The sequence below is a fragment of the Macrobrachium nipponense genome, chromosome 10, assembly GCF_015104395.2.
Source record: "Macrobrachium nipponense isolate FS-2020 chromosome 10, ASM1510439v2, whole genome shotgun sequence".
Taxonomy (NCBI): domain Eukaryota; kingdom Metazoa; phylum Arthropoda; class Malacostraca; order Decapoda; family Palaemonidae; genus Macrobrachium; species Macrobrachium nipponense.
The window spans coordinates 37,760,463-37,775,462 of NC_087204.1; the positions used below are offsets into that span (position 1 = coordinate 37,760,463).

General features: G+C 33.1%; 1 protein-coding gene across 1 annotated transcript in view; it reads left to right on the top strand.

The window, feature by feature from the left end:
• LOC135223568 (putative neural-cadherin 2) overlaps nucleotides 1-15,000 on the top strand; it is a 138,903-nt gene that overhangs the window by 104,859 nt on the left and 19,044 nt on the right. The window contains 7 exon segments of the mRNA XM_064262086.1: nucleotides 1-103; nucleotides 1,479-1,884; nucleotides 2,500-2,702; nucleotides 3,899-4,078; nucleotides 6,432-6,433; nucleotides 8,199-8,361; nucleotides 12,920-13,111. The exon segment at nucleotides 1-103 is cut by the window's left edge and continues 74 nt beyond it. Of these exon segments, the coding sequence (XP_064118156.1) occupies nucleotides 1-103; nucleotides 1,479-1,884; nucleotides 2,500-2,702; nucleotides 3,899-4,078; nucleotides 6,432-6,433; nucleotides 8,199-8,361; nucleotides 12,920-13,111 (1,249 nt within the window).

Below are 15,000 nucleotides of genomic sequence, written 5' to 3' on the forward strand. Positions count from 1 at the left end.
CAATCCTCCTCGTTTTTCGACGCGGCACATCAATCTGACTCTTCCGGAGGACACCCCAGCGGGCTTGTCTCTCACGACGCTTTCGGCTTCTGATGCAGACAAGGTAAGGCTCAAATAATCTTTTCTTTTTTTCTTTCTCTCTCATTCAGCTAGTGGTTTTGTTCAAACGTTAAGTTAGTTCCTACGAATTACGGAATGATTAAACAATGGTAAATAGAGGTGTTGATAATTGTGCAGTGTTACTCAACTTCTATTGAAACATTACGGTAAAATAAATCGAATTGTTTATATTAGATAAGAAATATTCAACTCTGAAATATGCTGCGAGAAAAAAAAAATAGAAAAACTGCAAAGCGTCGGGAGGTTGGAATACAAATGATCTTGATGTATTGCACATTATAGTTGGAATACAAATTATCTTGATGTATTGCACATTATAGTTTCTTTTGATTATGCGAATATACATGTGCACAATATTGTTGACATTAGTGGAGCGTTACTTAATTTCTCTGGAAACGTCAAGACAACATATAAGAGAATAAAGTTAATTCTTTGAAAAGTGTTAAGGTTAGAAGATTCAGCTTTGTTGTAAGGAAGCTTGAAAGAGAGAGAGAGAGAGAGAGAGAGAGAGAGAGAGAGAGAGAGAGAGATCTTATCAATAACACGAATTGCAAGGTTAAAACTTACTATATCAGTATACAAATTTACAGTTATTTTCTCTCTTCTTGGTCTTGTAATATAGTCCGAGGTGATAAAGGCTAGTTTATGACTGGAATGATGTCAAACATTATATCCTGATGGCTCAGTGGATAACCCTTGCTCTCTCTCTCTCTCTCTCTCTCTCTCTCTCTCTCTCTCTCTCTCTCTCTCTACCCATTTTTGTTTAATACCTGCTGTTCTCTTCGTCCTCTATTATATTGTAAAGCAAGCAATATTCTGTCTTTTATTCCTCTCCATTTTTTAACAAGGAATAAATGCAAATCTACCAACCATTTCCTTGCTAAAGCACTGGTATTGTTTTTGGAATTGTACTTGCTTTTTTTATTTTTGTTCAATAAAGTTTTCTCGTATGATTTTTCTCGCGATCATTTCCTAAGATATTCTGCTCCAGTAAAGGTGCATACCGTCTTATCTATGACCATTTTGTTGGTTGTGAGTGGGATATATATATATATATATATATATATATATATATATATATATATATATATATATATATATATATATATATATATTCATGCAGTTGATGTTATTTCTAGAGAAAGTTTTGATTTTTATAAAAAAAAAAATTAGCTAAGTATAAAAACATTATTATAACTAAGAACGCATGTGAAAAAGTCAATAGAGTATGACATTAAATGTTAACCAATAAGTCCCTACTATTTGCCTTGCTGTTGCTGCTAATGTTACCGCATATCACTGTGTCATCAAGTTTAGCCTTGACACATGTGAATGCCTGATTCTTCTACATTCCGAAGGGGCTCGCAGGTAACATTCACTACACGGTAGACACCACCAGCGACCCTGGCCGGCAGTTTGCAGTCGACAGCAAAGGCGTGGTCCGTTTGAGAAGGCCGCTGGACCGCGAGAAGTCAGCGCTCCATCTGGTGAGGATCTTGGCAGTGGACGAAGGCCAGCCGCCTCTAACTGCCACTTCGTCCGTGTTGATCACAGTCACAGACATCAATGACAATCCCCCTCGTGTGGCTAATCCCGACGCCATATTCGTGCCCGAGAACAATAACGGTCCAATGCACGTAGCTAGCTTGGAGCTGGATGATGACGACGACTGGTCCTTAGGGCACGGGCCACCTTTCACCGTCAGTCTTGACAAAAACTCTCCCAAAGACATCAAAGAATCCTTCAGCGTTAAATTTAATAATAGTAAGTCAATTTTGGTAAAAGACTAATTTATTATATCTCTTAACTTCAAGGTTTTTTCTCTTTTCAATTTTAGTCCCCTTTAGTTCTTTTTTTTAACTTTTTATTGAACAGTTTACGTCAAAAATCTCTCACATAAATATTTGAAATATATTCTTGAGCGTGCCGTTATTAAAAAAATAAAGTTTTTGTCACAAAGACAGTGGTAAGACACTATGACAAATCGGTAACAAATCTGTGTGGAATAGTGACTATGACTGTTTGTATAAAAATCGATGTTTTCTGTAGTACAATGTAACAAAATACATTAGATAATCATATAGATATTTTTTTCAATCAGTTTAATTTTAATTTGTCATTTACATATTTGCCAGGATAACGCGTCTTATGAATTTATATACTATAACACTAATTATTCAGCAGATTTTTTTATACAAAAACATTGCTAGTAAAAGGACAGTCTTAGTATCTTGTTATAGATTTCGAATACCAGTCGCCTATCACAGAATGAAAAGGCATCATCAAAACGGATCACATAAAATGGACTGTAGTAACCAATATCCAAGCAATTCGACTGTTCTAGGTCACCCAGATTTTTTTCTTTTCATATTCGTTCAGGAGGTCACGAAAAGGGCGGTATAGTAGTAGTGACATCACTGAAGCCTCTAGACCGGGAGGTTTCTCCACTGCGGTTAGTTCCTCTTGTGATGGCGGACGCTGAAGGCCTAACCACCACTGCAACGATTACCGTGACAGTTGGTGACGTCAACGATAACCCTATGAGGCCTGCTGCGAAAGTGATTACTGTGAAGAAGTTCGTGGTGAGTAATGCTTCAAGTCTGTTATTGTAGCTCTTATATTACGAGGGATTTGTTGTTATACACTGGAGTAGAATCCATTAAGGGAATTACGGGACATAATTCCCTTAATGAACGAGAACTTTTGTTGAAAACACGTGGTTGCTGAGGGCTATACCATTCCTTAGAAAATTGCATTAATTGTGGGGAGATAAAATATCTCACAAAAAAAACATTCAAAGAATAATATAAATTTATTTTTGTGTAATGTCTTTGGTTCATTAGCTGTGTTGCTCCTGAATTTAAAAGTTAATCTGTAACGAAGATTGAATTAAAGAAATAATGATCTTAATAAAGAGACAATGCACGCAGTTCATCTCAGGACTAGAAACTTTGTTTTATACCCCCACAAATATTAAAACAGAGAGATAATAAGAAAATCTGTTATATAGTTTAACCTTACTATATTTTATTTCTCTGTTCTCTTAGGAATGGATCGTAGCATTTGATCTTGAATGAGATACATTTATAGATCGACAAATAAAAAAAAATCAAGATAAAGTAATTGGTCACAGTAATGCTACGTATCTGTACTGTCAAAAGCTTAGCTTGTAGCATGTGTTCTCACACACACACACATGAACACACACACACATGCACACACCCACGCACACACACACACACACACACACACACACACATATATATATAAATATATATATATAATATATATATATATATATATATATATATATATGAGAGAGAGAGAGAGAGAGAGAGAGAAGGGAGGGAGAGAGACGGAGAGAGAGAGAGAGAGAGAAATGAGGGACTTCAGTGTCAGGCTGAGATAATTAAACAGCTGAATCGATCCCACTTGATCCCACTAAGGCTACATTACGTTGCTGTCCCAGTGTTAGCTTGTAGCATTTCTATAAATGTATATATGTATATATATATATGTATGTATATATATATATATACATATATATATATATATATATATATATATATATATATATATATAATCTCAGGACTATAAGCTTTCTCTATGCCCCCAGGACAAAATAATAATGGATCGCAGGATTTCATCCTAGATGAGACAATTACTAGATAGATAAATCGAGAGAGAGAGAGAGAGAGAGAGAGAGAGAGAGAGAGAGAGAGAGAGAGATGAACGACTTAGTGTCGGGCTGATTACCTTTCTAATTCTAAATGACTAGGATGGAAGCGGGATGATGATGATTGGTCGGGTGTATGTGGACGACCCGGACGACTGGGATGGAGGGCAGAAGATCTGGACCTGGAAGAACCGCATTCGCCACCACCTCTTCTCTTTGGAGGAAAATACAGGCCGTCTGTCCATGCACGCTAACACACCGATGGAAGGTAAACATGGAAATGTTTCTCAGACGCATGTCCACTTAATTAGACACATACCATTTCATTTTGAGGCAACAAAGAAAGTTTTTAATCTATTTTAACTTATCACATTTTTTTATACATGAATGATCTATCATTTCACTGTTGCAATTCAATGGCAGACCTTGCCTCCCGTAATACCGACATGTCAGAAATCACGATTTCTAACTTTGCTTTATATTTTATAGCGACCCAGAAACTTTATCCTTTTTTTCGTTAATGATCTATCAGTTCAGTGTTGCAAGGTTTGGCAGCCGTTTGCCTCTCGTAATGCCACTCTATCAGAAATCAGCACTTCTGTCTATCTTTGTTAATTCTTTGGAGAAGGAATCGAGAAAGTAAAATTAGATCTAAACGGTGGGTGGGCGATAACCCCAGACATTCAGCATATATTGCCGGGAGTTATAAGATTATTAACATTTAATGTTCGTTTGAGAAAACAGATTGAAACGATTTACAAAGAAATACTATTGCATTTACTTGTCTTGAACTTTTCGTTACTTAACTACACCTCGTATGTATAAAGATTCATCTACAAAATTATTTTGTTTTAGAGAGTACAAACCTATCTGTGATTCATTTTTGCCACCAATAAACGCATCATCAATCCAAGTGGTTAAGGTTTAATCGACACATGGTTATTAAGAATTAGACTATTATTGTCCCTCCATATGTAATTACGTTTATTTCATCGTTTTCTAATAATACCACCATTAGCATTTTTTCTGGCGGTTGACATGAATTCTATTATCATAACCACATACTTCTGAATATAATTATTCAAATAATTTGCTGAGCAGAATCTTATGGGAAATTAATATTCTGTTTGCCTTGCTAAGGGAAATAAAAGACTTCAAAAGATTACAGTAAAAAACGAGGCAAAGAGAGAGTCTTTTGTGTGATGAATATCCCAACAAAGACGAATCCTATTAAAAGGAATAGAAGTCTTTCCGTTTGATTTCTTTTCTTTGACTTCTTAATTAATACTTTCAGTTATTTACTCAGTTAATGAAGAGTTCCGAGCCTTCATTTGATGGGAAACATTTGCCATGCACACTGAAATATCGAGGTATCTTAATCAATATCAATGATTCATATGTCTGCTTTCTAAGCAGGACGGTTCATTTCATCTAGATTGATTCCGCATTCCTGTTTGAAAGATCATTTTCTCGGGGGTATTTTCTCCTTAGATGTTACGAATTCGCATAAATCGCGGCGCTCTTTTCTCTGTTTACACCAGGGGTTCTCAAAGTGATCAATATCGACCCCCAGGGGTCAATTGGACCATCCAAAGGGTCGATGAGTAGGGGGTCAAAATGGGGTCGATGAATGACTAACGGGTTCGAGAGTTAGGTTACTCGTACATCTAAAGTCCTAAACGTATTTTTTTTACTGTGTGTTACATTTTTATCATACTGCATGTCAAATACTAAACTAATAATACTAAAATTGATTTTGACATGGGCGTTGTTTTTCCTTAGATTATTGCATGTTTGGCTAGGGGGTCGATAGAAAATTTGAAACTTCCTTGGGTGGTCGAGGAGTTAAAAAGTTTGAGAGCCCCTAGTTTACACCGTCGTATTCGAGTGGACGAGAAGGAAGATTTGAAGCACAGACATAGCCACACTGCCAATGTTTCCTGTTTAGGCTTTTGGTTTTACTTTTCTGTACTATTATCGTTCTAATCATTCAGTATTAATGCGCTGGTTATAAGTTCTGATAGCATATCCCATGCATACCTTGTTGATAATAGGTACTATGTTTTTAAGAAATAATCGCTGATGTGATGTAATATTGTGTATTTCAGATAATTCCGTTATTTATTGATAATTTCGTATCACACATATAGTATTATTTTCCATGACGTGAATGTATTTCTGGTAAATAATATTTTTCCTTTCTTACCATTAAAAACTCACTGCGCAGGAGATTCCTCTATAAGTGCCACAATTTTATCACGAGATGTGTTCGTCTTTGCCTGATGCAGACGCGTACTGGAAGCCTAGTTAAATAATTTTTTTTTTTTTTTGAAAAAAAAAGTGCACAATAAGCACGGAGTAACAATTATATGGATCTGCTCTAATTAACATTTTACATTATATTATGTCATTCCTAAATATCCTTATTTCAGTGTCAGTCGTTAAACTTTTATATAAATATGAGGTTCAATTACGAAGTTTTGAGACGAAAATGTTCATAAAGCGTTTCCTCGAGGTGTTTATAATTCAGATTTCTTTTTTAATTTATGTTTGTAAAGGTTTGTTTAGGTACGATTCTCATGTTGTTTCGAAAAAATATTTTGTTTTCTTCGTTCCCACTTTTCCAGGATTTAAGACGTTATTTTTCAACGTTTTCCAATTTCCACTTTCTCTTTTTTTTTTTTTTTTTTTTTTTTTTTGTGAAGCGTCACCTTAATATGCTCATTTGAAGTCATTTTCCCGCTACGCATTTCGTTTATGCCCGATTCGATTGAAAGAATTTCATGTTAGTTCATTCATTCGTGTTATAATAGTGCGTTGGCTTTGCTGGTAAATGGAAAAAATGTATAGTTTCCAAATAATAACATATGATGCATAAAAAACCTAGATATTCACGGCATTTCTTTGAACTGTTAATTCTATTTGCCATAGCAAATTTGGATTGAAGTTAGTAAGAGCTAAGCTATTTTATTACTTTTTCAAATTCACCAAACATTAGTCATTCACCTTCACCTTATTCAAGATTCATACACCTACGCCTTCCTAATTATGTTTCCGTTTGATTGCCGAGTTCCCGAAATCAATACATGATTAGCAGCAGAATAAATCAGTCACATGTTCCCCATTCATTAGATTTCCTCCTTTTACCCCTTGCGTGACCTGGGCCGAGATGCATTTAGAGCAAGAACGTTAAGATTAAAGTCGATGTGTCTGAGCAAGTCCCAGGAAGCTTGGCCGAGTCGCTGAAATTTCCAAAGATCTGTTCAGCAGATTTTTAAATTTTCCGACCCTCTACTGTCCGCCTTCCTGCTTTTCCCCTGCTTTACTGTATATGCCATGCTCATGTGCCTCCCGATGTGACCTTTCACGTGAAAACGGCATAAAAAAACTACGTTTTAATGCCCATGAATATACAATTGTATTTGAACTTAATTATATATATATATATATATATATATATATATATATATATATATATATAAATATATATATATATATATATGTGTGTGTGTGTGTGTGTGTGTGTGTGTGTGTGTGTGTGTGTGTGTGTGTGTGTTTTTGTGTGTCACTAAATAGCGTGTGACAATATATTTGGCTAAGGCCACAGGGAAAATAAAGGAAGGAGTACCAAGCGTTTTCGTGTTATTTCATCACATTTTCGTTGTACAATGTACCTCGAAACTGTGTTGAAAGCGCTTGGTACTCCTACTTTTATTTTTCCTGTGGCCTTAGCTATACACACACACACCACACACACACACACACACACATATATATATATATATATATATATATATATATATATATATATATATGTGTGTGTGTGTGTGTGTGTGTGTGTGTGTGTGTGTGTGTGTGTGTGTAACTTAGTAGAAGTAGTCAAGAGTCAATCCATAATAATAATTATTGATAACGGGAAGTGGACACGCACAGATGTACAAGCTGTCTTGATGCCAACGTTACGTAATTGTTCACAAAATTACATCCTCAGGGGTGTTAAACTGAAACATCAAATTCCTTGTAAAATTGTAAAAGCTAAAACCAAACGAATTATTCATTAAAAAACTGAAAATTATAATTACAAAGTTTAACTAATTCACAACCATTAAACTCAAAGGAACGAACAAAATAAAAAAATGTATGTAGCCCATTAAAATAAAAGGTAACAATATATTACAGTAAACTAAAAATGAAAATGGCAGTCAGCAAATAAACGTAGTTATCAAACATAATCGTTTCTGAATGTTGTAGAATGCAGTCTGTTAATCAATAATAAATAATTTGATAATTGGTATTCATATCCTCCATTCATATTTTCACTGGTCTCCCAATGAAATGTAATCCTCTATAAATGTCCACATATGAAACCTCTCTCCAACATAACGACTTAACATTGATACAGGTACCTGCTGCAGTTTCTGGTAAGTGACCCAGTCCACAAACAAGTTGATGTACCGGCAAATGTCACGGTAAATGTAGCCAGTTATAGTCGGGACATCGTTAACTGTGCAGTGCCAATCACCATCACGACTCACACGCCGATTGGACTCATCGCAAAAGATCAGGTAAAGAATGTAATGTTGTTCTTGTGATGATGGCTTCTTCTCAGAGATTTTTTTTCTCTTTCCGTTCTTCCTTCTTCTACTTCAAGATTAAAGATTTAATAGATTAGATAAACCGTTTGAAGCTCCTTTCCTTGTAATCTATTTACGCAAGAAGGTTTAAATCTAGTGACCTATATTAATAGATTTATGTATTTTTGTTATTTATATTAACATTTGAGTATTGTTTCATACAAAATATGAGTAACGTTTACATTTGTAGTTATGTCTATGTTGGAAGAATATTCTTCAAGATACAACAGTATTTTAGAAGGGTTATATTAGAGTCTTCCTATGCACCAAAAAAAAAAAAAAGTCGCAAAGAAAATGAAAAATCTTCCGCAGTTCATAGAAAGAATCATGTTCTCATTTTTGGAATAGCGTTCACGTGGGGGGATTTATTTTTAGATCAGATCGCCTTACATAATTCCGTTCAAAGGATAATGAACAACAGGTAATCATGTTCTTTTAAGACGCTCCGTACCCAAAATTGACTATAAAAAATAAAAGAAGGAATTCTCCCACTCCTTTATCTCTTTAAGTACACACTTGAAACCTCTTCCCCTGGAGAAACTGTTACTCGCACTAACGGTATTATATTTTTTCAAACAACATTACAGAAAGTGTATATATAATATAGATATATATATATATATATATATATATATATATATAATATATAATATATTTTTATATATATATATATATATTATCTAATATATTATATACATAATATACATATGTACATACATAGCTACATTATTATATATATATATATATTATATATATAATAAATATATATATATAACTATATTTAAATATATATATATATATATTACATTGTACATACATTACATACATAGCATATATATATAATATATATAATATACTATAATATATATATATAGATAGTAGATAGATAGATAGATAGATATAAGATAGATTAGGATAGATAGATATATATATATATATTATATATATATATATATATATATATATATATAAATATATATATATAATATACTATATATATATATATATATATACATATATGAATATATATATATATATATAAGTATATATATATATATATATATATATTATATATATATAGTGATAGATAGATATATATATATATATATATATATATATATATATATATATATTATATATATCTATATCTATATATAAATCTATATATATATATATATATATTATATATAGTAATATATCTATATAATATATATATATATACATATATGGAATATATATATACTATATATTGTCTATATATATAGATATATATATTATTTCTATATATTAGATAGATAGAATATATATATATATCTATATATATTATAATAATCTATATATATATATCTATCTATATATATATATATATAGATATATATATATACATATATATTATAATATAATCATATATATATATATATAGATATATATATATATATATATATATATATATATATTAGTATATATTATAAGCTAAAGCCACGAAAGAAAGTGAAACTAAGGAGTACTCCGAGTCCGTTCGACTCAATTCCTTTACTTAGCAGATTGAAATATAGATGAAGATAAGTTTACAAAGAGAGATCGTATAAATGACAGATAAGGATTATAGAGGAAAATGTGTACCTAGAATCCAACACACCTAGAAAAATAGTAACCTTGCCAAAACTCGGGTACAATTTAACAGGTTTACAAAAGGTTAAGTCCAACTGCTCAGAGACAGAGACAAGACGATTAAGAGATTATACGTGGCGGTAAATGGCCACGCACAAAATTTCATCTTCGGAAACAATAAAAGCTTTTACACAAGGTAAGCTTAATCACAAAAAAATATATTGAACATACATATACAAGGAGAGTATCTATAAGGTTACTAATTTGTAATTAAGTCTAATTCTATCTTTAAGATCATTCTTAAACATGTTTCTTATACAAAAGTCCAGATAATTGTCAAAGATCATTTGTAGATTGATACTTTTTTATATCCATTCCTTATTCTTTTCTTCCATTTATTGTATTTTTTTAAAGACACAATTATAGAAGGAAGGAAACAATATAAATCAAATATAAAAATCAGCATAAATATCCAATGTTCCAGTGATAATATCACAAGAATTTGGTGAGTATAGTTATTCATTACCTATTCAAGAAGTAATTGGATTTAATGAATGAAATCATCCGAGGAAAAAAAGAAGATCGAAAAAATGGAGCCAAGAGAACTGCAAATAAACGCATTTCGGATCGAGGGAAATTGAATTTGTTTCCAGGCAAATCCTGATGAACCATCCTGTCCGTTTAGATTCTGAGTCTGTTTGAAAGGTATTTGCTCTGGCAACTTGAAAGGTAAAGCCCGTTAACAATACTCATTCGCTATCTTCAGTTAGCTTTGCTATGCAATCGGGGTACGACGGTCGTTAATTTGTTTCGTCGCTACGACTTAACCGTTCGGTCTTTATGGCGAGTAGACTTCATCTGACTTGGAACGAATTCCTCTGGAGACAAATAGTGCGTTGGTTTGATATATGTGATCTAGTTTAATTCAAAACTGTTTGCTTCGAGGTTTACAGTAACTGGAAATACTGCTGATGATGCCATTCAGTGAAATAATACGCAGAACAAAAACAATAAATCATTTTTGAATTATTTTGATTGTAAAGAATTTGTGCTTGCAAGCGAAAATGACACAGAATGCAAAGATAAATCAAATTTTACAGTGTCGAAAACCTTTAACTTCATTTTTATTTAGAGACATTACCAATAAATAAATAAATAAAAACCAGGAAACTATATCATTTTTGTGGCATCTAAAGCCATTGCCAAAGAATCCTCAAGACCTTACTATCAGAATTCATTAAACTTGGAACTTTGCAAATGGAGACATGTAATGCAAACCATTTGAAAAAGTTTCAGTCAGTTTCCGCTATGTCCTTGCCATTAGGACCAATGTGAATGGGACGAAACTTTGGGCATTAAATTTTTATAATTACTTTTTTCCGTCACTCTTTTTTATGGGAAAGGGTATGCACTATGAACAACTTGCCAAAAGGTCAGTTTATTCTTTAGAAGTGAAATAAATAGATTCAGGCTCTGCTGAGGGTTGATACTGTCCTATATTCTTTTCTATATAATACCATCTTTTATTTCTAAAGCTGATCTTAAAATCTGATCATTCATGATGCAAATTTTGAAGTCACATTCGTATTATTTTGGTGAAGAGAATGGAACGTTTTTATTTTACTCTACATAAACGCATCCTATTTCTAGTTTCCCTCTACAGAATAATCATCTGTGGTTGTTTTTCAGACGGATCTACATGCATATTCATTTTCATATGTATCCATTATTTTTTTTAGTATATCAGAGCTCAAGTTTAAAACAGATATATATCGTTTCAATTATTTTCTTCATGCCTTCGCTATTTCTCTGTCAATTTGATTTTTGCCCCGCTAAGGCAACTGTTTTGAATCCGATTATGATAAATTTACATATTTATCTAAATTTTTATATTTTACGTTGTCGCTAATATTTATGTAATAATTGTTCATAAATATTTATTCTTTCTACGTTATGGATTCAATTAAGATTATTTCATTATTCAAAGAGAGAGAGAGAGAGAGAGAGAGAGAGAGAGAGAGAGAGAGAGAGCAGTCCGACTTTAATAATGACCAAAATTTATAATCAATATAACATATTTCCTATTAGACCACGTTGGTATAAAAAGATAGTTTCGGTACCTCCTCCATGACAAAATATCTTCTTCCGAGAATGATGGTCAGTGTTACTAGGTCGAATCAACAAGGCTCTTTGCCCTGGGCCGTCCTGGTGATAAGAGAATCAGATCACGTCCCTAGGAGGAGGCCTTTACGAAATTTACTGACGACTTTGGCGTCAGCCAACAGATTGTTATTCTAAGGGCATCCAAACACTGTCTTTTTAAGTAAGAAGTGCTGATCTTTCTGCAATATATTGAAGTCGTGTAGATTATTTATAATCATTACATTACAATCTTTTTGCCAAAAAATTTATGATCTCTCTCTCTCTCTCTCTCTCTCTCTCTCTCTCTCTCTCTCTCTCTCTCTCTCTCTCTTAAGTAATGAAAATCCTCCTCATTTATGAGTATGTTTTTCCTAACAGTCACCCTTTCAAATCCATAATATCTATCTTTCATCAATTATCAAAGAGATAGCTAAGGCTCATTAAGAAATCTATTTATTTTCCCATAGAAATAGTATTAGAAAATATGCCACCAGCAATACACCACAGCGTTATTTCCCATATTGATAAAGAAATCTCTCACAGCTATACTCAAGACAAGATCCCCTTATAACGTGAGCATGCATGCAGTATTATATGTATATAGCCCTCACAAAACAAAACTAATGCCATGATTACTCTCTCAGCTCTCTATCATTATACTCATGCTAGATTTTCATTCCTCTTTTGTTTATTTATTCATTTATATCTATTTATTTTTCTTTTTTTGGTGGACCAGCCAACAACCAGATCTCCCATCGAGAAGCTTACGGCATCTGTGGAATCCGTCGCGAACGTGGACGTGGAGGCTCTCTCCCTAGAAGCAAAGTCCATCCAGTTACCGAACGCAATCAGAGCTGGCACGCGCGTGTGGCTCACATCGCGTCTCATGAATCCTCTGGATCAGCTGTTATTACTTCATCGCCTTCAGGTGTGGTTATCTGTGTGATAGAATTTGGCTTTTTCCTTTCGTATGCGCATGATGCTTTTCTGGAGGATTTCACTTTTTTTTTTTTTTTTTTTACATTATTCTCTATCACATAGCATTATTTTCTTTAGTTTCTAAAAACGTTTTCTCTAGTTCTTTGCTAATTTACATGGGAATTTTAGCTTTTAATATTTAATTCTTTATGGTTTCTGGTGCATGCACTCCAACGCGTATTCCTTCGAATATCTTACCTCATCCTTGACCAAAGGGATAGTGGAAAGAATGTAAAAATATACGGTATCATGATCATAACTGTAATCATATAGTATAGTAGACGGCATTATTTTGAGCACAGGAATCTATTTGAAGCCTGGTATTACTTTTATGATACACGGAAAGAACAATCCTGAGATTAGAAATGCGTGGGGAGCAATATCATAGCCCTTAGCATTACAAGGGGTTGATTATCATAACTATAAGATTATTTGGAAAGTATTTACGAGTGTAAGAATTCAAGGGAAAACATTTCCTTGAGTTATACATGGGAAACTTTTCTTGAGTTGACGGAGACATGCAATAAATTTCCCGACCTTAGAATTGCATTTAAAGTTCTATTATTAGTTTGGAAATACATTGAAAGTATCGTGGTAATTTGGAAATAAATGAGAAGCATTAGGATAGGATAGGATAAGATATGCTTGGGTTAGACTATACAAAGAAAGAATTATCTTTAAGAAGTGAATGAGAGGCATTATACTGGATTAGAAAATATTAAGAAGCATTATATTTGATAGAATGAAGACAGTAATGGGTTAATTCATGAAAGAAGTCAGAAGCTTTTTCTTAGATGAGATTACGAAATATAAGTTACTGAACTCGTATCCTGCAGTAGAAGGACGCTACGGTTCACAAATTTCACCTGTGTAGGCAGTAATGATATAGTTTATCAAATTTGCCATCACTCACTCTATTAATTAATGTGGTTTTCCAAACACTAATTAACAGCATTGGAAGTAGTTTTTATTTTTCATTAATTAGTTCAAAACATTTCAGTTTAAGGTATTTGGAAATATTTCATTAATAGGCACACAGGTAATATATTACTAAAATCTCCATCCCTTTCAGTCTCCCTTTTAGAATCGTCTACTTTCTTTTATTATTTTCAATTAAATATACAAAGTAATATCAGAAGTCTTCTCGTAGAATTTTAGTTGAGAATGTTTTATGTGTGTCTGTTGGACTCAAACAATAATTATGCTCTTACTCATTTCCTGGCGTTTTAGATCTTTATTATATACCAGTAACATAAAACGAAATCTCTCGTTTCGATTACATTTACATATCATTATCTGTTTCTGCATGTTAATCACCATATATGCTTACTTCTCCAATGATTTCTAGCTTTTCAAACCTTTATTATTCCCAGGTTACATAAGCCCTACATATGCTCGATTGCTTGAAATGTTTTAAACATAATTTATAGCTTTCGGTAAAAGAAAACTATTGAGATGGCTTTATCTGTCCGTTGGTACTTTTCCTGTCCGCATATTCCTGTCTGTCGTCAGATCTTTTAAAAACCACAGAGTCTAGAAGTCTGCAAATTAGTATGTTAATTATCCACCCTCCAATCATCAAATATATCAAATTGCCGCCATCTAGCTTCAGACGTTTTTATTTTATTTAAGGTTAAAGTTAGCCATGAGCGTGCGTCTGGCAACACTATAGGATAGTCCACCATTGGGTCGTGGCTGAAAGTTTCACGGGCAGCGGCTCATACAGCATTATACCGAGACCACTGAAAGATAGATCTATTTTCGATGGCCTTGATTATACGCTGTTCAGAAAACTCGATTGAAACTTCGGCGCAGTTTTTACTTGTTTTTGCTACGTGT